The sequence below is a fragment of the Aristolochia californica genome, unplaced genomic scaffold (genome assembly GCF_029961685.1).
Source record: "Aristolochia californica isolate CCGP_79_NKW_82.1479 unplaced genomic scaffold, dmAriCali1.0.hap1 SCAF_13, whole genome shotgun sequence".
Lineage (NCBI taxonomy): Eukaryota > Viridiplantae > Streptophyta > Magnoliopsida > Piperales > Aristolochiaceae > Aristolochia > Aristolochia californica.
The window spans coordinates 3351418-3373698 of record NW_027181804.1 but is presented as its reverse complement, the minus strand read 5'-3'; the positions used below and the strand labels follow the sequence as shown (position 1 = coordinate 3373698).

Here is a 22281-nt window from a genome sequence, read left to right as displayed (position 1 = left end):
GCAAGTATAGGTTTCAAAGCAAAGGGCACAATTCTTTAGCTCTTTGAGGTTTGACTCTTCAAGACACAAAGTATAGGTGTTATTGGAGTGCTCGTGAAGATCTTAGGAATCAAGAGAGTTCTTAATGTTTAGAAATTGAATCATTGAGTTCCGAATGAAAGATTTTGCCTTTTTTGTAAAATTTGATTAGAACATGATAAGAAATCATGAAAAATACTTTAAAAAGTTTGTTTGGGTTACTAAACAAATAGATAGGTTCCTTATAGATTTTTGGGATCTATCTTAGTCGAATCGTAGTTTCAAAGTTTTTTCACATTGTTTTGGTTTGTAATATTCAAAAAGACACATTTGTTTGAACAGTTCTATTCCACAACACATTTCTAACCTAGGGTTTGTTTGAACCTACTTGTACAATACTTCTTTTGCAATGGTTTTTGATCTTTAGATTTGTTTGAGCATTTAGCTTCATTCAAACATCTTTTCCCTAGAACTTGCATATATCCACGAGTATTGATCGAACATTCACACTGGTTCAAACATTTCTTCTTCTGCTAAACTTTAGGTTGGTGAGCTTTGTTTGAACATTTACTTCTATTTGAACATTTCTTTTTCTACTAAACTTATTGTTGGAACACTTTGTTCGAAATATCTCCTCTATCAAACATTTTTTTTGTTTTGAGTTTTTTGTTGAAGGGCTTTATTTGATTATTCTCATTTGCTCAACCATTGCATTTACCAACGCAATTTCCATAGATAAGGTTTGTTTGAACAAATAATGCTATAAAAAATTCACTTAAACTTAGTTGTTCAGAAATTCTTTCATGACACTAATAATTTTAAATTTTTTATTATCATCAAAACCATATGACTTAAGACCAACAATCACCACCCATTGGTTCACCCATCATTCTTGTAAAACAAACTTACAAAAAAGAAGTTCTAAAATAAAGAATAACAAAGTCACCAATTTAAATTGGTTGTGGATAAATCGTTTAGTTGTTACAAGGAAAGAATTCTTATAACAACATAAAACTTACTTTTCCAGATCAAACAAGAAGATGCCTATGATTCTTCTCCTCAAGTAGTTGTTTTTTTCTTCTTATTTCTAATTTCTTATCTCCAAGAGCTTAGTCAAAGAAGTCCAAAAAAAACCTCTCAGACCTTTCTCTAAAATGGACCTCTTAGACCTAAGTTTTATGGAGGAAAAACATGGGAAATCAATTATAAGAGTTACATTATTCAAAGATCATCAATTAACGGAGTTGCAATATTCAAAGGTCATCTGTTATAGAAACCCAAAGATTGTTTGTTTCTTAACTTTACTTTTTTCTCCTCTTTTCAATCGATTGTTCTCAAACCTTCATGGTTTTCTTTTACTTTGTGAAGCAATTTTTTATGGTTTACTTGAGTGACATATTTTTTTTGCTTTTACTTTGAGCTTTGTGCATAATTTGTTTGAGTAGAATTGGCTTTATGCTTTTGTTGGAACCTTTCATGGTTTTATTCAAGATTAAAACAACTAGTCCTTCTATTTAGACCTTCATAGTTTATTTGAGTAGAGCAATGTTTTCGCTCTAACCTTGATAGGTTTTTCAAGCTAAAATAATTTTCCTTTCCACTCGTACCTTTGTGGTTTATTTGAGTAGATCCATTTTTTACATTTTTCTTCTACGATTATGGTTTGTTTGAGTAAAAGCAAATTCTTTTTTCATCCTTTAGGGGATAGTCTTTCTTCATGAATTTTCATTGATATTTGACCAAAAACGGAATACCATCTACAATTCTTTGATATTTGATTAAGCACTATCATTATTCAAGCTTGATTGTTCCTTCCTTTATCATTTCTTCCATTGTCTTTGAAGACGAGACCATACTTTGGGTTATTTGTCTTTCCAACTTCTTTAGGCTTTTGAGTAGCTAACAAAGCCTTATACCTCACTTTTGTCAAAAGAGAACTCAAAACTTTTCTTCAAGGGTTTGGTCCTCTTGCTTTTCTCCCTATTTAAATTTTTTATTTTATTGGAGAATTTGAACAACTCCAACTGTATAAAACTCATTTTTCATTTAAGGCCCTTGAACTAAAAATCTTTCTTGCCTGTTGATTTTTCTTTTTCTCATACTTTTAAGGATTTTTTTACTAGCTTCTGCAAGTTCTTTCGCCCATGTTGGTCATGGCTAGCTTTGATTTTAACTTGGGTAGCATGTTATTCTAAAAGTATTTGTGCCAAAGTCTCAAATCTAAGTGGTTTTGTGAATAAGACAGAGAGTTCCCTCCACCAACCCATGAAAGATTTTAATCACTATATTCATCTTCCAAAAGCAGCAGGGCTGAAAAAGGTCCTACAGTTTGCTGGCAAGGGAATGACTTCTCACCTTCAAAATGAGTTTTTAGCCATAGAACCTGGAAGAGGAAGAGGGAATTCAAATGCTGCAAGAAGTGAGTAGATAGAACTTAGCTCCACCCTCTACAGACACCAAGAGAAACGAGAAGATAGCTCAAGCTTTTTTAGTATTCTTAACAAATTTTTAATGATGTTTCAAACTAGATCTTTAATTTTCGGTTCATCTTTTTTAAGGAATGACAATGAGGCATAGTTCAGGGATAGATTGGAAGGCCCAACGACCAAGGTTACGTTCAGCCCCAATGAAATCAAGTTGGGGTTGGGGTTGTAGAGTCCCAACTCCCAAAACTAGACTTGAAGCAACTTGGGGTGACTGGAGTAGTAATTCACCTCAAATACAAGGAACGAGTTTGATCCTGGTCCAACTCACCCCTATAAATAAGAGGAAAGAAAGAAAAGCAAGGGAAAACAAAGTGGGCTATGTGAGTTTAAATCTGAAGTCAGATTTACAAGATCCATTTTTCCCAAGAAGCTTCGCTTGATTTTTTTTTTTTTCTTCTACTTTCTTCTTTCCTAAATTTCACTTTAGCTTTAGCAGCAGCAGTTCTTGTTTTGCTTGCCATTCAAGCTTAGAATATAGTTGCCTGTCTATGCTCCATTGCTGAAGGTTCTCTTCTGCACTCTCACCACTCACCATCTCCCTTTTCCCGACTGAGAAGCAAAAGAGAAATCCTTTTCTTGAGAATAAATCTCAATGTCAAGATCCTTAACTAAGTCAGACCCTTAAAACACTAAACCTTGATTACAGTACATATCAAACTAGCATTAAACATTATCTCGTGAGATCCACAACAAGAAATGATCTGATTTGTTCATCTCTTGTCAATTCCCTGGATGGGTTTCTTGGATCGGATGGCTCTAGTCATTTGGTTGTTGCTGTGTGGAGCCATTGAATATTAATTGTGGTCAAGTGGGTGTTGCTGTTGGAGAGCTTCTTTAAAAGTTTGGTAATGTGAGAGATGGAGTTACAGTGAGATTTCCCTTTTCAAGTTTGAACTTATTTTATGCAAACTTGGTAACGATCAGTGTGAAAGGCCTTGTGAGGAGAAGTGTGGAAAGAGGACTCGGAGGCATCTGACGCAAGAAAGAATCTCTCCCCATCCTCACGTATATAGCCACGATGAAAAAATACTGCATGGACGATTGAAATCTCATTGCGCTCTCTCTCTCTCTCTCTCTCTCTCTCTCTCTCTCTGCCTCTCTGATCTTGAACAGTTGAGGGGAATGTTGTCTGGTTCGAAACCATTCATGGAGGTAACTGGCTGTGAGCATTGACATGAATGATTTCGGACCAGGCTTCATTCCCCTCAACACAGACAACTCTCCGCCCCGGGAATTCGATCGTAACCACTACCTTCACTCACTGATCAGCAGATGACCGGAGCGCTTAAATTTCATAACGAGTAAGTCTACAATCTCTTCTCCTTTCTGGGTGTTCTTCCTTCCATTCTCCTATGTTACAACAAACTCCAGTAACAGAAACTTGAAAAGAAACAAAAATGGGAAAAAAGAATAGCTGCCGTAGACTAGAGACCACAGATCATCATTTTGGTCGGATCCGAGCAGTTGGGCTCCAGGTTGGAAACCTGTTAAGTCTGGCAGTTTCTTCTCTTGTTTTCACAGACCATCTTGACAAAAGAGAAAGATTAGTGTGAACAGACTGACTCTTTTACACGGCTTCTCTTTATTTTTATTTATTTTTGTACCAATACTCTTACGAATCACCATTCATCTTGGGACTGACGTAGAGTTTGCTTGCTCTGAGTTGCAAAGAATACGCAGCTGTTGAGAGGGGAGCTTTCACTTTACAGTGACCCCAAGAGAAGGAGATCCTTTTTCTTTTCTTTCTGAGAGTACCCATTAAAGGACTAAAGGAGGTATCTCAATTTACCTCTTTCTTTCCCTTGGACAGCCATCATACCACTATCTAACTCAAGAAATTTATGCTCCTCATCTTTCTTTCTTTTTTCTACCTGTGGGTCAGATCTTACCTAAAAGTACTTGGGAAACCAGTTTTTCAATCAGTGGAGTAATTCTAGTCCTAAAACCATTTCATCAAAGTTCTTTATGTACAGCATACAGGTGTCACCGCAGTATGGGACGCCAATCTCTGGTAGTGATGATCAATTGATCATTCACACACTGATATAATTTTGAAGTTTAACTGAACCAATGATTTAATTCAAGAAACAACACAAAAGTAGTTCTACTAAGCCTACATGAACTCTTTAGCATACAGATTCGATACAGATGATACAGTAACTTTATATCAGATTATTAGCTATGATGTATCAGATTTTGGAATACGAATAGGGCCAACCAAGTTGGGTCTGATCAGTTGTAGTGGGTCATTATCAAGCCATGAGAAAGGTAATGTGCCCTTACAAGTGAGCTCTTTACACGCTTTGGTTGTTGTGGATTAAGCTATCAATGGAGAATCAGGTGTTGAAGGCTAAAAGGAACCTTCATGTACTTTTCTGTAGGGTCAGAAAAGACTTGAGGAAATGGAGGAGAGACGAAGAAAAGGAAAACAAAAAGAAAGGGAAGACACAAGGCCGGAGAAAGGGAAGGTAGGACCCCTGTGCTTTCCTCAAGTTATGCCAACTTTTCAAAGCCCTGTCTTGGGTTCTGGGGTCCATGCGTTGCATGAACTTAGTAATCTGTCAATATTCGTTGCCACATCCATTTCACTCGACAGACATGGCCGTGATCATGACCTGTTTGATTTTGGGCCTCTAAGATGATATTCTGGAAAAGAGGTTTCAGCTTATCTATGAAACTTCGTCAGCAAATCGGTCTGATTAATTAAAGCAGAGAAAATGGGTCTCGTTCAGGAGATTAATTACTTAATGGGTTTCTTAGCATGTTTCGGATTATCCCAACTCCTCTCGAATCTCCCTAATGACACTAATCAAATCCATCAGAAGGAGAGAAGATCAGATTAAGCGCAAAAGTTGAATTTCTTGCTTATGGCATGAGATCAAATTTAAGAATAAGAAACTACAGTTTCAAAAAGTCTCCCTCGAGGCTCTCTCTGTCTCTGACTTGCGTGGATATAGAGGATGAAGAAAGGGGGAAGAGTTGTGATTTGTCCATAGATTAGAGATCGTCAAGAGGGAGGCAGTCAAAAGCAATGGAAGGGGGAGGGGATTCAAGTACGTGTATCCGACAAAAGAAATTCAAAAGTCGGTTAACCAAATTCAGTCTTGGAGACCCAAATTGAGCTTCTAGCAGCTCATTTTCTTAACAACTTTTGACTTGGCATGAAAAAGCATCGATAGTCAATACAAGCAGCAAAAGGCATTCAATGAAAACAAAGAACTTGTTCAAGTTTTGTTTTTGCAGCGCAGAAAGGGGCTCCTCCCTCAATCACATCAACCCAAGGTTTACATATGAGAAAGCCAAATCTAAATTTCGTTTGGAGAAAGAACAGCTTTAATTGACCCATGAAGCCAAGACTTGTTCAACAAATGTGTTTTGGTGTATTTAATGCAGACAAGGTGGTCAATATTCTAAAGTGAGAAAGGAGAGAAAGGATTAAAAAGAGAAAACAAAGGGAAAGAAAAAGGGGAGTAAAGAAAGAAGGAAAAAGTGGGAGATTTTGTTTTTGGGCAAAAAGAGATGTGTTGGGATATAAGGGGAGTCCCCGAAATTTAAGAGATGAGAGCATCTGTTCTTTGTTCATGTCAATGACAACAACAATAATGAGAAAGTACTTGAAGCAATGATGGAAAAGAAGCTCTACCCATGTAGTTTCTTTGATGTTTCCTTCTGTACTCTTGAAGCTACTTGGGATTTACAGTTTCAGCTTTCTCCTATAGGAGTTTGATTCAGGCACAGTAAGGTAAAAACTGATCATTAATGAAAATGTACTTCAGTATATTAAAACCTGAAAGTGTTTGGGTAAGCATAGCTCTAGAACAGAGAAGGAGAACCTTCTGTCCGTTGTGGTTCAGAATTTCAGCTTTGGATATCTCAAGGTGTAAAGATTGATTGTATCTTTAATCACCATTTGGAGCCCACAATGTTAGTGTAGGCAAGTCGAGTGACTAAAATCCAAGTGTGATTATTTTACAAAGTTTGAACTTCTTTATCCAAGGTCACAAGGTAAGCAAGATTTTTAGTGGTAGATTTGAATCCTTTAAGCGCAGTAAAGACAAGGAGAGCGGAGAGAAGTCCAGAGGATCCCATGATACTGAGGTTGGCCGGATGACGAGTTTTGAAAATATCAACTTTAGCTCGTGTAAGCATAGGGTGAGAACCCAACGGAATTACAAAAATTGAATCATGAGGAGTGATCGGACTGGAAGTCGGGTGTAGCGAGGAGGGACCTGCAAAAGAATCAGTGGTTAGCAAGGACTCATCTACTAGATCAGTACAAATAGCACACGAGTTAAATCTGAATTGAGTAATGGGCGAAGAATGGTGTGCAGAAGAAGAAAGATGGGGTTCATATGGAGAAGACTAGGTTCCAAAAAGTTGGAAAAATGGAAAGAGGAAAAGGGTTGAGCCTAAGAGGTTTTGATGAAAGAAAAATTATGTTCATCAAATTGAGTATAGCAGATGATGTAGAGCCAAAAGGTGATGGTATCAAGGTAATAGAACCTTTTATAAGGGGGACTATAACCCAAAAAAATACAGGGAATACTGCGAGGCTGAAATTTATTAGACATATAATCACATAAGAAAATGTAAATATGACAACCAAAGAGATGAAAATAATTTTCATAGTTTGGAAAGGAACCATATAAAAGTTCAAACAATAATTTACTTTAAGAAGTGAGATGGACAAACGATTAATGATGCTGAAGGCGTCAACCCAAAAATGAGGAGAAAGATGGGAGTGAAAAAAAATGTCAGACCAATCTCAATCATATGACGATGTTTGCGTTCAGCATGACCATTTTAGGCAGGAGAATATGGACAGGAAAGTTGATGCTGAATGCCTAAGGTACAAAGATGAGTTTTGAAACAAGTGCTAGTAAATTCACCCCGCCATTTTAATATGGCCAGAGTATTGATTTTCCATAAATTTTTGAAATTGGGTGAAAACATCATAAAAATCAGATTTGAATTTCAAAAGATAAAACATGTGAATCATGAAAAATTATTAATGTAAAGAACATAATAGTTAAATCCTAAATTGGATTTGACGGGTGAAGGACCCCATATGTCACAATAAATTGGATTTGACAAGTAAAGAACCCCATAACACATTAGACGATTTATGTTCATGAGGTGAATATGGCAAACGATGATTTTTCGCAAGCTTACATGTACTATATAATAATGGAAAGGGCAATATGGATGTAAAATAAATTTATTTAAAGAAGAAATAACATAATGATCTATATGTCCAAGGTGAGCATATTATAAATCATAAGAAGCATGTAAAGATATATTATTAAGAACAGAAATAAGGGCAGAGTTGCCATGCTCCAGTAGATATAAGCCTCCATCTCTCTTATCGATCGCCACCACCCTTCTTGTGAGATGATTCTGAATAATGAAAATTTTTTTAGTAAATGTAACAGATAGAGAAAAAATCATATGGAGCAACTAAAACATCAAACAACTGAATATTTTGGGTAGGAAAGAGAATACCAGTGTATGAAATAGGTAAGGAGACATCATTCCCTATAATAACAAAGTCTTTACCCGTGTACTGGGTGGACTGATCCAGGATGGATGGGTCATTGGATATATGGGCCGAAGTCTCAGTATTCAAGAACCACTTAGAGGGCGCAGATCCAGTGAGAGAGCACGATCCAGTGAAAGCCTCAGCAAGATGGGTACGAGACTTACTGAACTCCCTACAGGCATAACACTGGTTGCAGCGACCAGCATAATGATCATCAAGACAACATATGCGGCAGCGAAGCACCCTTGACCAGAATGGGTTCGGCCTTGGTTGGCTTAATGACGACTAGACCATTGGTTCGACTAGAGTTGTGTTGGGTAGACCAGTCACAATCACAAGGTGCGGTAGTGGAAGCAGCAACATGAGAAACATAGGTCTCAAAAGATTTCTGGAAGAGCTTAAAGCGCTCGGCTTTGGAGGTGATGTCGGAGAAACAGGGGAGAGGTGTGAGCGCCATTTGAGTGGTGGAGAAGGTGGAGAAATTGGTTTTGAGTCCACGGAGAAACCAGTGGAGTTTATCGATGTAGTCAACAGGTCTGTCGATCACATGAAGCTTATCGCAAAGACCCTTGAAGATGCGGGTGTAGGCGGCAACAAATTGGGTGTTGAACTTCAGCTGCTGGAGATTGTCCTTGGGACTGATTTTTTGAACCTTCAACCGGTGGCTAAAGGCATTTTCCAACGCGAGCCAGACCTCGCATGCAGTGGAGAGGCCAACAACTTCGACCATTGCTTCCTCAGTGAGGGAAGAAAGGAGGAGACTAAAAAGGTGTTGATCGATAGTTCTCCATGCCAAATATTCGGCAATAGGGGTGTGACAATCAGCTGCGCCAAACTGAGGTGGTGGTGCTAAAGTTCCGTCCACATAGTCGAGGAGATTTTGGCTTTCAAGAAGGAGGAAAAATTGCTTTTTCCAAAGGAGAGTTTAATGGTAATCATATGGATTAAAGTATAACAGGGGAGAAGATGAGGAAAGGATTCAGCAGCCATTGGAAGGTAAGACGAATGGATCGACAAGGACTCCTAATACCATGTAAAGATTGATTCAATCTTTAATCACCATTTCATTTATGATGACTATTTATATTTAATTTATACAGTTTCAAATAGATTAAAAGGGAAATTTACAGAGTGATTTCCTGATTTGTTGTCAATTATGCCTTAGATTAAGGCGCCTCTGATGCAGGCGTATAATCCTCAATGGGTCTTCTGTTATTCCTGTGATTAAGGCATGATATCCTCTACACAAGGATCAGTGAAACTTAGTTTTCTTGTTTCTGTAGCTGATTTGAATGAAGATGGATAATGTTGATCCAGTTGCCCATGTTCAATTGTGTCCACGAGTGGTGAAAAGCAGCAGTGCCAGCTTACCTGAGTTGCTGCCATGGTGGAGTGGTCTTCAGCTAGCTTTTGCACAAACGAACGCATATTTAGACATTTTCTCTTGGACACAAAAATTAATCTCTTTCAGGTACTAAATGGATTTCATTATCTAATTGTCGAATAGTAGAACGGGTAATCGAGTCTAGAGGAGTACAGTCATATCACAACAACGGAATGCACATAAAAAATAGAAGGATCACCACGATAGAAATAGGCAAATTTGCTTGTTAATTCAATTTCATGCACCCGCACTCGATCACTCAACATTCTTTCATTCACTGTACTCAATAATGCACTTCCAAAAATGTTTCCATTAAAAAAGGCATAAGACGAGAAAGAAAACCTCACCAAAAAGCTACTAATTACAACTCCATAAATAGATTGCTCCATACGACCTTCCACCTTCGGGTTCATAGATTATCAACTCTTTACTTTGAAGAGAGAAAGAGAGATGACACTCACAGCTCTCGCACATTTCTAAATTGACATGATAATGTTCAGTAGTAAAGATCCCTTCATCAGATGTAACTTACATAATTTACACTTATATCACACAAGCCCAACGCAAAAAGGTTTTGCAAAGATAACACCAGTAAGATATCAGACCATGCATAAGAGAGGAAAAATGAAAAAAAAAAAAAAAAACCTTTTTTGCCTCTTTAATTTAAATAACTCACAGGTCAAGATTGCACTGCAATATCCACATTTCTGTCTCCTGTTGTCTTGTTAGAAAGGGCTTTGGCACTTGCCCTGACTAATTTAGCCCCATCCTTTAGGGAATTCCCACTCACGTTGTTCACAGTGTTTTTGTTGTTGTCTTCTTTGTAAGAACCCAAACTGTGGCGGTATTGCTTTCCACATGAAACTTTGCCATTTTCCCGAGGTGAAGATGGATCGACTGAATCACTGCAGCTCTTTCTTCGTCCCAATTTTGGTGACTTTGGGCGAGTAGTGGGGATCTGGCGAGGAATTTAATATCAGTTAAAAACCTGCCAACTCTTACCACAACTTTCATAATAAGCCACAAAAACAACTACCCTATTCGCTAATGACATAAACTAGAAGATCTTTAATAAAATTCAATTAGAAGTATTAAAACAGGACAGATTAGTTTTACCAAACATCCCTCTCTAGTTTTCATTTTCTATGAAAACTATCTTTACACTGTAGCACTTCTGAGCTAGAGGTCATTGCAGGAGCAATTTTACTTCAATTTGTACCATTTTCCAGATATCTTGACACACTTTTCCAAGTTCATATTTTCTGCTAGTTAAATAACAGATGAATTCTGGCTTCTCAACAAATTGTGTGTGTGTATGAAAGAAAGGGAAAGAGTACCTTTTTCAGCTCCACCTTTGGAGGTGGTCCTTCATGGTAGAAACTAGGCATTGGATTTGCTTTAAATGTCAAACTCTTCCTAAGCTGCTTTAGAGCTGCCTCTCGTTCTTCCTGAAGGAAAATCTTAACCCGTGAATGCAGATCCTCGTCTTCTCTATGAAAATTAAAGCCTCATAATTTTACAGCAATAATGTTTTGAGAGGCAATAAGCAAAAACCAAAAAGAAAAAAAACTGACATCCAAAGGATCCTGAAGTGAAAGAAAGAAATGAGCAGAAGCATCCAATCATGATACCAAACCTTTGTCCGAGCTTCACACTGGCTTTTTTCAGCCTCCAGAGCCTGGTGTTTCTCCTCTAACTTTGTGTAGAACTAGAAAACATAGAAGCCATCTGTAAGAGTAAGTTCTAGAAAAAATAGATAGGTTAATACACAAAGTCTCATGAAACTTGTATACCTCCTTCCGCTTCTCTGCACGCTCACTGACTCTGAATACAGGTGCAGCCCCCACAGTAATCTTTGATTTCATTGTACGCACTGATGCAGCATTTCTATGTTAATTAAGGAAAAAGAAACACAACATCCAGATAGGTAAGCTAGAAAGAAACACAAACTTGACAATCCAGGACCCAATAAGGATACGAGGACACAACGGAGCAAGTATCTTCTTCATCTGGATGTTTTGAATTATCAGGCTGCAGGGGCTTCCTTGATATGAGTGGAGAGGCTTGCTGCAGTTGCAGGAGACCCAATATCAGAGCAATAAGAATGGAGTTCTAGCGAAAACTATACAAACACATTACATTAGATTAGTAAATCAATCCACTTCAATAACCAAACTGAAACTAACCATCCTCTGTTCTGAAACCCACCCATTATAAATCGACAGGAGCCCATTCATCAATTCAAGAGAAGTTTCTACTTAGTCCTAGCTATCCTAAAAAAGCCATTTCACAGAAAGAAAGTAATGGGAGAACAACACAGTTGAAAAGTGTGTGAACAGCAGCATCCTCTCAACTATCACCCCCAATATTTTTCCCTCCTGTTTTTTTGTCCCAAAAGATACTCACACGCCATCTATCCCTCCTGTTTTTTTGTCCCATAAGTACACGACTGAATTTCCTATAGAAACAAAATGCTCTTCCTAGTTTATGAGCAATGCTGTTTGTTTCTGATGAGGATAAACAAAATGCAATGGTTAGTAAAACAAAAAAGCAATTGCGGCATGATAACCAAGGCAGTTTACAAATATTCATATTAACTGGTAAATGTTTTCAAGAAAATAAGAGAGACAGGTTAAGTGAACAAAATGACATTTGCTAAAAGAAAATGAGAAAAAAAATCTGTGGAGAATATTTTAGTGGTTTTCAGAATAAAGTAAAATTATAAGAAATTATTTTTATTCTTTAGGATATATATATATATATATATATATATACACACACATATAAATTCAAAAACAATTTGTGAGTAAGTGTTTTACCTAAAAGTAAAGATTAGATAAGAAGAAAGTGAGACTCCAAGTGAAAGAAAAACTAAAATGTGATTTCCATGATGACCCACACTCTATGAGGTGAAGTGTTTTACGGTTGGTGGCCAACAGAGTTGCCAGTACTTTTCTAGATGATTTGAGTTTTTCAAAAGAAAAAGATTTGAACTGAGTCTTTTGTTCTGAAACATGTGTATACACACAACTATGGTTTCTAGTTTCAAATAAACAGGTGAGATCAGTAGTAAATATTCATTTACCTGTGTCTTTTTCATATTTGAAGATTGCAAATTAGCAGGTCGGGCTCCAGTAGAAGCACGCTTATCAGTTGCCAGAGCAAAAGGCTGAGGCACAGTACAAGTGGGTCGAGCATTCAAAGTAGTCGCAATTTTTAAAGCTACTTTTGCTGGCGAGGTTGACTTCTTGTGATTATTTGGTTTTTGAGCTTCAGATTTATCAGTTTTCTCTCCACAAACAACATCCCCACAGTTGGTTTTAACAGCAGCCATGTCTGTTCCATCTTGAGCTATATTGGTAACATCAATGGAATCTTCTTTGCATTCTTTTACTTCACATCCGTTTGCTTCAGGTTTTTCTACAAGAACTTTTTGGCCTGGTTCCTCCTCAATTTTTTCTTCAGACCTCTGATTTTCATCATTTGCAGGAGTAATTTCATTAGGGTTTCCATGCACATCACCGTTTGAATATATTGCAACATAATCCTGCCCTATAGACTCATCTAGAACCTCCCTGCCCATTGTACTGCAAAAAACAACAAAAAATCACCACAATATTTCTGCATGGAGGCACCTCAGAAGAAAGACTATAAAAACTCTCCAAAAACATATTTTCTGCATGAAGCAAAAAAAAAAATTAAAATGCTCCAGATTTGACAGAACTATATTCAGTCAACCATAGCACTTCAAATAGATAAGACAGGGACAAGCCTTTCATTGCACAAAGACCACCTCATATTCATAATTAAAATCCACTCTAAGTTAAGACAAACCATCAAGTATAGAATTTCACTAAGGACCAACCAATCAAATATCTTTTGAAATGAATATCATTAGGAACCTCATCTGATACATCCCATATGATGGCTGAAACAAATCAAACAGACTCATGAAGACAGGACCCAGGTAACTTATCCAATATCTATTTTTAGTATATCTTGCTACAAAATGTTGACCACCACTCTCTGATCTGACTCTTCTTTGGTGAGAAAGAATTCCTACAGTTTATTTAAAAAAAGACTTAATGTTCAATCCAATACTTGGAAGAATGAAAATTATCAACACGAAACAAATAAAACATCTCCTTTTCTAACAGAAAACATCTGAAACCTAAAGCATAAGAAAAGAGCAAATTCCACACTCAAGCTGGGCCAGGGAGCCAGAAAGAGCAGCAATACTTCTACACATAAAAAGAAGAATAGAAAAAGGAAAGCCCATGGCATTTGGCTTTAACACTGTCACATGTAGTTCAAGCTACAAAGAGGCTCGACACAATGAACTACACATGGATAAAAGCAATTAGACAAGTAAATAAACAACACAGAGAAATCTAAACAAATAAAAGAACAAAAAGTTATCAATTTTTAGAATCCAAAACCAAGAGAAGTTATTGTAAGGAAGTAAAATCAATTAAGAGAAAAACGCAATCTGCATGAAGAATAGGGTAACAATCAAAGAAAGGACTAAGAACAAGCCTCAAGGACTCTCTTCAATGTGCAACATATTCCCAACACATATAGATACACACCACACAGAATCAAAGAGGTAAAAAGGAAGATATCCTTCACACAGACTCAAGGCACCATGTTTACATGAATTTAGTACGAATTTTACAGTAGCAGAGATCACAACGACAACATGAAAGGAGAATTCATAACCCGCACAGGGGAACCAAAAAGAGATTGAGCAAAATTGTCTACAGAAATGTAATAGAGTTGGTTTGTACAAGAAAAAAAAAAAAAAAACTACCAATAAGACAGAGGAACAAACGGAGGCAAACACTAGCAGATGAAACAAATGGACTTGAGATTAAAAAAATAATAACAATAACGCAAAGGGGAAAATGCCACCACAAGGAATGACGACTTTAGTAATTCACAGTATAGGATTTCATAAAACAGAAACTATTGCAGAGTGAAATAGCAAGTTTCCGAAAACCAACAGCCAAAGCTATCCTTCTTCCACTAGATTTACGCAATGTATTAAATGCAAGGAAAAAGAAATGGTTCCTACAAGAAAAACAAGTAAAAGTAGACGAAATCAAAAGCTGAAACCATTGAATCTACTCATAATCGTCAAGAAAATTCACTACTACAAATGCAAGCTACAAATAAAGGTCCCACCTCTCTTACTGTTATCAACAAACAGAACGCATCGAAACAGGAGCAGAAAACGTGGCATAAAAAACAAAACCCCCAAACTCTCATCTCAATCCACCCAAAAAACCAAAAGCTCCACAAATGCAAGCAAAATCCCCAATCACTTCGCAAAAACCACCTCAATGCACACCAAAAACGACCAAAGAGATCGGCATTCCCCTCCACTTGTCCACACCCATCATGCAAAGACGCAATCAAACTATTTTTAAAAAAAAATCCAAAATTTTCACTTACATTTCCACCCGATCCACAGCAGCAAGAACAGCAACTCTTATCGAATACACAGAGCTGTTTCTTTTTAACTTTTTTTTTTTTTCTTTTTTCCGGACGACGGTACAAAATCCGTCTCACTCGCTCAGGAGGTCAGGACAGTAGACAGACAGCGTTATATAGCCGCCGGGATTTAACGGCGTCAACTGACGGCGTAATTAGAAAATGTGGGGGGGGGGGGGGGGGGGGGGTTCCGCCCGTAGTTAAGTCCCAGGTACGAGAAACTCGTGCACGTACCGTTTTGGACACATACATTTACAGCGGCCTCACTTGTCCTTGGACAAAATCGTAATTCGGTCAAAACCTCCCAACTTTGGAATTACGAAAATAACCTGCCGTGGTCCCATATTTGGGACCCACATCATGTGTCATCTCCCCTGGCGAGAAAAACTGGTTCGATGAGGGTAGGTATTATGTCATTTAAGTGGAGGATTAGTCGTCGGCATTATTAGTTGGATAGTGACCACTTTAATTGTGTAACAATTTTTTTAATTAATCAATGGACTGCACTGGGGCCATAAAGAACAATCCTCACACATGGTTTATGTTAGTGGAATGGAAAGAAGTCGACCCATGAACATTTTTAAACCTCAATTCTCTAATTCAGACGAAATCGATTCGATTCAATCCGTAGCATCCCATCTCCCACATTTCTAAGTACATTAATTAATGCTAATCGGCTCATATCTTAAGCTTTTACAGGAACTCTCCAACATTCTATTTTGAATGGTCCAAAGGGAATTTCATATATTGATATTTTACTTAGCTTTGAATTATTCTATTTCAGGTTATATTCCTTTGTACCCCTAAAGTGCGTCCACGTGGGCTCAAAAATGGTGGAACCGATTTGACTCGGGTTGGACCATAATCACCGTACCCGCGAAGACAAGGGCATTTAAGTAAATAAGTAGGAAGGGGGGGGCGGTAATGGAGATTTTATTGGTCAGTCGTCAAATCCGTGCTTGGACGGTGCACGGAGGATTCGTCAAGAGGCGCGAATGGCGCCGAGGCCAGAAATTAAAAAAGGGACCCAATTGATTTATTCGCTCTAACTCTTTTGATAAAGCAGTAACAACTCCCTAATAAAAGGTCACCTCTCGTCCCTAAACTGCCCCTTCCCTTATCCTACCTTTGTTAGCCTTTTAAGCCGTGTTAGTTATCAATTAAACCCCTTTTATGGAAAGATTGGGGAGCCTGTCTTCTTCCTTTGCTGGCTCTGATTAGTATCTGCTAACCCACTTATTACCACTAACACTGTCATATTTAAGCTTCTAAATAAACAACTAATTAAAGTATTAAGTAACCAAGTGATACAAATTTCTGCATGGCAAGCAAAGTACGTGAACACTACTCGCTGTGGAATGCGACCGTGGAGACCACGAAGCTTCCTCTAGTCCAGGCTCGTTTAGGACCCACATGACTAAAGCTCGTTTATTGAGAAGGAGGAAGCCAGCATTATGGGAAGGTCGAGGGTAAGATGGTCCACAACTTAAACTAATGATGAGGAATGAATGCCTCCGTGGCGTGAAATGATGCTTTCCTCTCCTTTTTTGTTCTTAGACGAGAAGGAAAACGGAATGTGGGCCCGCGTGCGAATAGTACGGGCGGAACAAGGGCGACATGCCGCCAAGGAATGCGAGCAGGGAGAGCACCCAAGGTTGGTCACGTCCAGGATCCGTCGTAACCCCAGCGGAAGTTTCTGCACCCTTCACTTTTTGTGGAATCTTGACCTCGGCATCATGTGTCACGTTAGGTCCCCGTAGGCCGTAGGATTTAAGGGTCCAGAATGCGACGACGTTACGAATCACGTAAGGTCCCTTTTTGTTTTTGTTCTCGTTTATATATTTCTATATTGAGTGCCGACATTCGGACGTGTGAGGATATTGGTTTTTAAGGGGAGGAGGAATCGATTGGTTTTTCTGCGTTTTGGCATGTATTGGAGTTGGCAGGGACATGCTTCGATAGGACACCATGGCCCACATCGACGTGGGGTCAAGTGCAACTTGGTTTCAACTAAGTTTAGTCATTGGATAAATTACATATTAATTTTTTTAATATTATATTGAAATAATTTATCAAATGCGTAGGCATTGGGTTGGGTTTTAATCGGCCAGATCAGTGGGGTTTTATCCTATTTCCGGGTTGGAATGACCCATGGCCCGGACGGAATTCGGTTCAACAGGGCGGTCCGGTCTGAGCTTTATACTTCTGTTTTAAGTGTCGGATGGATGGAACCCTGCCCGATTACCTCCCGCAAACGCGAGGAACAACTGAACACGCGCCCGGCGAAGCGGCCGCTGATTCAACCTTCGATCATCGGTCTCTCGTAAGCTTCTATCTTCTTCTTACCTTCTTTGTCTTCGCAGTCTACATGTTTCTCTTCTGGTTTTTTCTTTAACTGTTTCCAATACCTCACTATGTGTTTTGCAGATTTCATTCCGATTCTCATTTTCTGACGCTTCCCTACTCGACCTGGAATCCTAGCAGTTATCCCAAATTACGCGACTGCTTCAGCCTCGTACCAGGTGAGAAACAATGGCTTGAAATTTTATTTTTGCGTGCTTATGGCTTTCGGAACGTGCAGCGTGCTATGAGTGTTGCACTCGATCACTAGTCGCATTTTGCAAATTTATGACTTTATTAATTCCATTGTTTCTTCTTTCTGTTTTAATGCTCTGCTATTGTCCTACTTCTCGCCCATTGTTATCTTGAGGTTTGAGCAGTGAATTAGTGGTTACTGGTAGCTGTTAACTGATTCTAGGCTATTTCCTGTACACGAAATTCGCGAGTGTAATTTCTGGCCTTCCTCCACCCAGGCTTGCTTCTTCCGTTGATGATAGCCATATCTAAGACGCTCTTTAAAACCATGTCTCTGTCTACAGTTCTTGCATTTAGTTCTTAACCAGTTCTATGGTAAGTTTTGTGCATTGGTATGAAATCAGTCTGCTATCATAATTTGCTATTCGTGTAACCTATGAACCATACATACGGACGGTAATGAAAGCAGGTTGCCGGACAAGTTAAGAGTCTTTTTAGAATGCAAATTTTATGATCCAAAGTTCAGAATCCTGCCTGTCTTTGTCTTAGGTCAACTCACTTTTGTTATTTGCCTCCTGCAGTTGGCTATCTTTCAGATTCCTGATGGCAATTAGGCCCACGTCCAGCCTTCGATGTAGCCAACATCTGGCTTTTAAGAAAGAAGAACACCATAGCAGCGGCCTTCAGGTTCTTTGTTTTCTCATTTCCAATCAATTTATACCTTGAAACTGGTTGCCATTGCTAGCTGAAGTAGTAGCGAGATCCATCAGTTTCTGAGGATGTTCTTCCACAAGTTTTCCTCACAGTTGGTGAAGGGCAGAAAGATCATCTTTCCAGCATTGCCTTCCTTGTATTGCTGCATCCAAAAAGCCAGCTATGTTGATGTCAAAATGAAATGGAAGAAAGATGGCTACTATGACTCCATTGAAGCCATTAATTATTCCAGAGAACTGAAAGCAGTAATCTCCTTGAAGAACTGTATGATTAAAGAACCGGACTACACCATTCCCATCTCGGCCATTTCCAAGAGTGGAGACGAACTTGATGTTCCCATCAAGGTTGCAAAGTTCCTGAGGCAATACCCATCATTTTTTGAAGAATTCGCTGGAGAAAAGTACAATCTCCCTTGGTTTCGACTTACAAGAGAAGCCATCAATCTCGATGAAGAAGAGCAAGCAGTTTATGAAAATAAATTGTTGGATCTTGTTAATCGATTAAAAAGTCTGGTGCTGATGAGTGAGGAGAAGATGCTTCCCGTGAAGATAATTCAGGGTATGCAATGGTACTTAGGATTATCCACTGACTTTCTGCAAAACATTCTAAAGAAACTTGATGGGACTTTTGAAATTGCAGAAATGGATGGGGGGCTTCCGGCCATAAGAGTTATAGATGACAATAAAACAAAGATATTTTCACAAATTCAGAAGAATGCTGTGAAAAGATATGAGCAGCTGGAACTGTCATCTAACATTGCTTTCCCTCTCTTTCCTTCAAAAGGCTTGAGACTGAAGCAAAAGATTTCAGACTGGTTGGATGAGTTCCAGGAGCTCCCATATGTATCACCATATGAAGATTCTTCTCTTCTTAATCCAAACAGTGATATTTCAGAGAAAAGGGTTGTGGGTGTTCTTCACGAACTGCTTAGCCTTTTCGTAGATTACTCTGCAGAGAGGAAAAAACTACTTTGTCTAAGGAAGTATTTGAGTTTGCCACAAAAGTTTTATCGGGCATTTGAACGGCATCCCCATATTTTCTACCTCTCATTGAAGAACAAAACGTGTACAGCGATTCTTAAAGAAGCTTACAATGCAGGTTCCTGCATAGAGGAACATCCAATGCTGGCTGTGAGGAAGAAGTACATAGCCCTGATGAAAAAATCAGATGGTATCTTAAAGGAGAGACGAAGAAACAAGCCTTTGTTGCAGGCAGGAAATGTTAATTTGTCTGAGCCTGTGGACCCAGTGGAAGCAAAGGAAGAAGGTACAGTAGATCTTTTATAGAAGGATAAGCATGCACAAGAGAATTTTAAATATTTGTAGTTAGTGTATCTAATAGAACCAGAGGAAAGGCAAATTTAGTGAGATATTTAGGAATAGTTTTGGTTGGATAGTTCCATAATTCTAGGAGGGAGAAAGTTTATTTGGTTCTACTTATTTGTCTAACAATTTGGTGACATGACATTGCCCTGTAAGGACGACAAGTTGTACTTCATGGCCTTTTCTTCTGTGTATATAATTATTTTTCTTAAAGGAGTACAGTAATATCTTCTGTACTATTTTTACTAAATTTACTGAACTGTTTCTTGAATTCTGGTATTGCTAAGAGAGCTGGTCCTGATTGTCTTGAGCTGAACTCAAAGCAAGATAACTGCAGCTTCTTTGTTTGTTAAGGTAATCCAGGACTCAGTCACTTGTGTTAACATGAACACCAAACCCTGTAGATTAACATTGCACAGAAACTTTTCTAATAGTTTGAATTTCATCTTTGGTTGGACTAATTTCAGAAACAAGAGCAAAGTAAGATTGTTCATTCATTGACATGGGTGTTCTGTTGGTTGATTGTCTTTATGGGGGTTAGTGCACTATGTAAGTGTTGGGAAAGTGGGAGGGGAAGTGTAAGTACTTTCCCTAGTGAAAGTGAGAGGGAAAATGAAGTACTTGTTTGTGTTAGTGTATCCAATGGAAAGTGTAGTGTAAAGTTCTTGTTTGTGTTAGTGTGCACAATGTAAAGTGCAGTGTAAAATACATGTTTATGTTGGTGTGCACAATAGAGAGTGTGGTGTAAAGTGTAAATAGATTATTTATTAAATAAAATATTTTGATATATCTGACTTTCAAAAAATTAAATTAATATTAGTTAATAAATAAAATATATTAAATATAACAATTAAACAAACACGTACTTTTATAATTGTAATCAAATTGTAATTTTGTAATATATAAATATAAAATAGTCATATAAAAAAATATTTTATTATATAAAGTTAGTCTATTAGTAATATCAAAATAATATTAATTTATTAATTAAATATATAAAAAGTAAAATAATTACACAAATACTTACTTTTGTAATATACAAAATTTAATGTAATTATAATTTTAAACGTGTTTAAATTCACACTCTTAAACTATTCATTATCTAACGTATTACGTAAACACCGTAATAATAAACTTCAACTTTCACTTTGAGAAAAATGAATAACACAAAAGAATCCGTTTTCAACCATCATCTCCACAACTATATGAAATGAGACTAGTTACAATTACAAACTACTTTCATTTCAAGTAAATAAGGCAGACCACTTAGTGAATTTATAACAAACCTCACTAGCAAAGAATCCTCTTCATCTCCATTAAAACTTCACAAAGAATCATATATGCTCCATAATTTGGTAAGAATCAAAGGAAAAATCTCACCACCATAAAAAGCATAAACGAACCCAATGTAGATAATCCATCTATCCTTCGCGACCAAATCCACATCTGTTTGAGAGCAAACAAAATAGTAACAACGGTGGTTCGGTTCTCCCCTTGTCCTTCGTCCCAATCCAACAACTTCCACCGGGTAGAACAGAACGAAGCACAGAAATGCCCATCCATGCTCTCTCCAAAAGGGCAACAAATCTTATACAAAAAATAAAACGAGAGGCAGAAAGAACAAATTCCGAACCAATAAGAACAATTTAACAATTTAGCCTCCTATATTCAAATTCCAGGAAGAACAGTTTACCCTAATACCTTTGAATCGAGATGTAGGAGACAATACTCGTGGAAGATAGATGTTGTCAAAGATAACTGGGGACGGTGAGAGAAAGAAAGGATCAGCAAAAGAAGATTGTTAAGGAGAGAGGTTGCAGAAGGGAGAGAGAAATCGCGAAAGGTCATCTGAAACAATGCTACTCATCAAAGTAAGGTTATCCGTGGCAAGAAGCGTTGGGGACGGCGAGAGAAAGAGATGGGGAGAGGTTCCAATGGGAGGGGGTAGTCACAGAGGGGTAAAAAAAATTTCTCTAGAGTTTTTTTACCAACGACAAAGAGAAAGTGAATTCAGAGTTCGACCCTAAGTGAATTCACTTTCAATAGGGTTATGTGTAAAACGAGGAAAAAGTGAATTACATTTATAATTTATTTTTCCTCCTAACTTACGGAACGTACTAACAGGGCCTGTGAGGTCATCGTCACTTTTAAAAGTTTTATGAGATGCCACAACTTAGCACTAGCAGAGATTAATCCAGTTAATTGAGAACGACGTTCCGGATAGGATTGATGTCACATCCTGGATATACTAGTCCAGAGCACCCATTAATATCTTTTACGTATCTGCTGCAATATTACCCTTATAATGGTTAGTTAATACAGGATATAACGGATAGACCAAAATCCAATCTTTATGGACGAATGCATGATCAAAAGCGCCGCTCCATCCCAATCCTTTAATTTGCTGCTACTTGCTTCCGAAGGCGCGAGGACCCAGGACTGCAACTATTATTGTCTATTACAGCAGCAGGCAGATACGTACGGTGGATTGTGTTTGTATTCCATCTCTTCCTTGTTGAACGTCTCTCTAATCTACAGAGATAATTATTGTCTCTAACTTCTTACCAATCTCTATGTCAGCCTTTTGCCGGGAAGCTGAAAATGATTGCCTACCAATTGCTCGACTTCTGACCTTTAAGGAAGCACTTGGTCCCAGTCATATGCGCTAACGACACAGAAGAGCCATTGACGACTTATCGACTTTCACGTGGGTGGCTGCCGAAGGTCTACAATTTAACCTATTTATCTCTTCACATAACCTTCAAAAAATCTGATGTTGTTCACTCACCA

At 38.0% G+C, this 22281-nt stretch overlaps 2 protein-coding genes across 2 annotated transcripts; one reads left to right on the top strand and one right to left on the bottom strand.

Moving 5' to 3' along the window:
* Positions 1 to 9922: 9922 nt before the first annotated feature.
* LOC137948824 (protein WVD2-like 1) lies at positions 9923 to 15017 on the bottom strand. Its single transcript, XM_068795002.1, has 7 exons — positions 14882 to 15017; positions 12513 to 13014; positions 11406 to 11494; positions 11221 to 11314; positions 11064 to 11135; positions 10765 to 10875; positions 9923 to 10385 (listed from the first exon to the last, which is right to left on the bottom strand). The coding sequence occupies exons 2-7, from the start codon at positions 13008 to 13010 to the stop codon at positions 10107 to 10109; spliced, it is 1143 nt and encodes a 380-aa protein (XP_068651103.1). The 5' UTR covers positions 13011 to 13014; positions 14882 to 15017; the 3' UTR covers positions 9923 to 10106.
* Positions 15018 to 17159: 2142 nt separating this feature from the next.
* LOC137948856 (protein WHAT'S THIS FACTOR 9, mitochondrial) lies at positions 17160 to 19762 on the top strand. The gene is made up of 3 exons (XM_068795040.1): positions 17160 to 17243; positions 17348 to 17442; positions 18037 to 19762. Exon 3 carries the CDS (start codon positions 18235 to 18237, stop codon positions 19453 to 19455), a length of 1221 nt encoding a protein of 406 aa, XP_068651141.1. The 5' UTR covers positions 17160 to 17243; positions 17348 to 17442; positions 18037 to 18234; the 3' UTR covers positions 19456 to 19762.
* The last annotated feature ends 2519 nt before the right edge of the window (positions 19763 to 22281 follow it).

Excerpts from the sequence above, each read along its gene's own strand:
- LOC137948824 (XM_068795002.1), bottom strand. The coding sequence starts at position 13,010 with ATGGGCAGGGAGGTTCTAGATGAGTCTATAGGGCAGGATTATGTTGCA. Across the intron at positions 11,495-12,512 it reads CAAATATGAAAAAGACACAG|CAAGCCTCTCCACTCATATC; the intron begins GTAAATGAATAT and ends CTGCAACTGCAG. Across the intron at positions 11,136-11,220 it reads GTGCAGAGAAGCGGAAGGAG|TTCTACACAAAGTTAGAGGA; the intron begins GTATACAAGTTT and ends TATGTTTTCTAG.
- LOC137948856 (XM_068795040.1), top strand. The coding sequence starts at position 18,235 with ATGTTCTTCCACAAGTTTTCCTCACAGTTGGTGAAGGGCAGAAAGATC.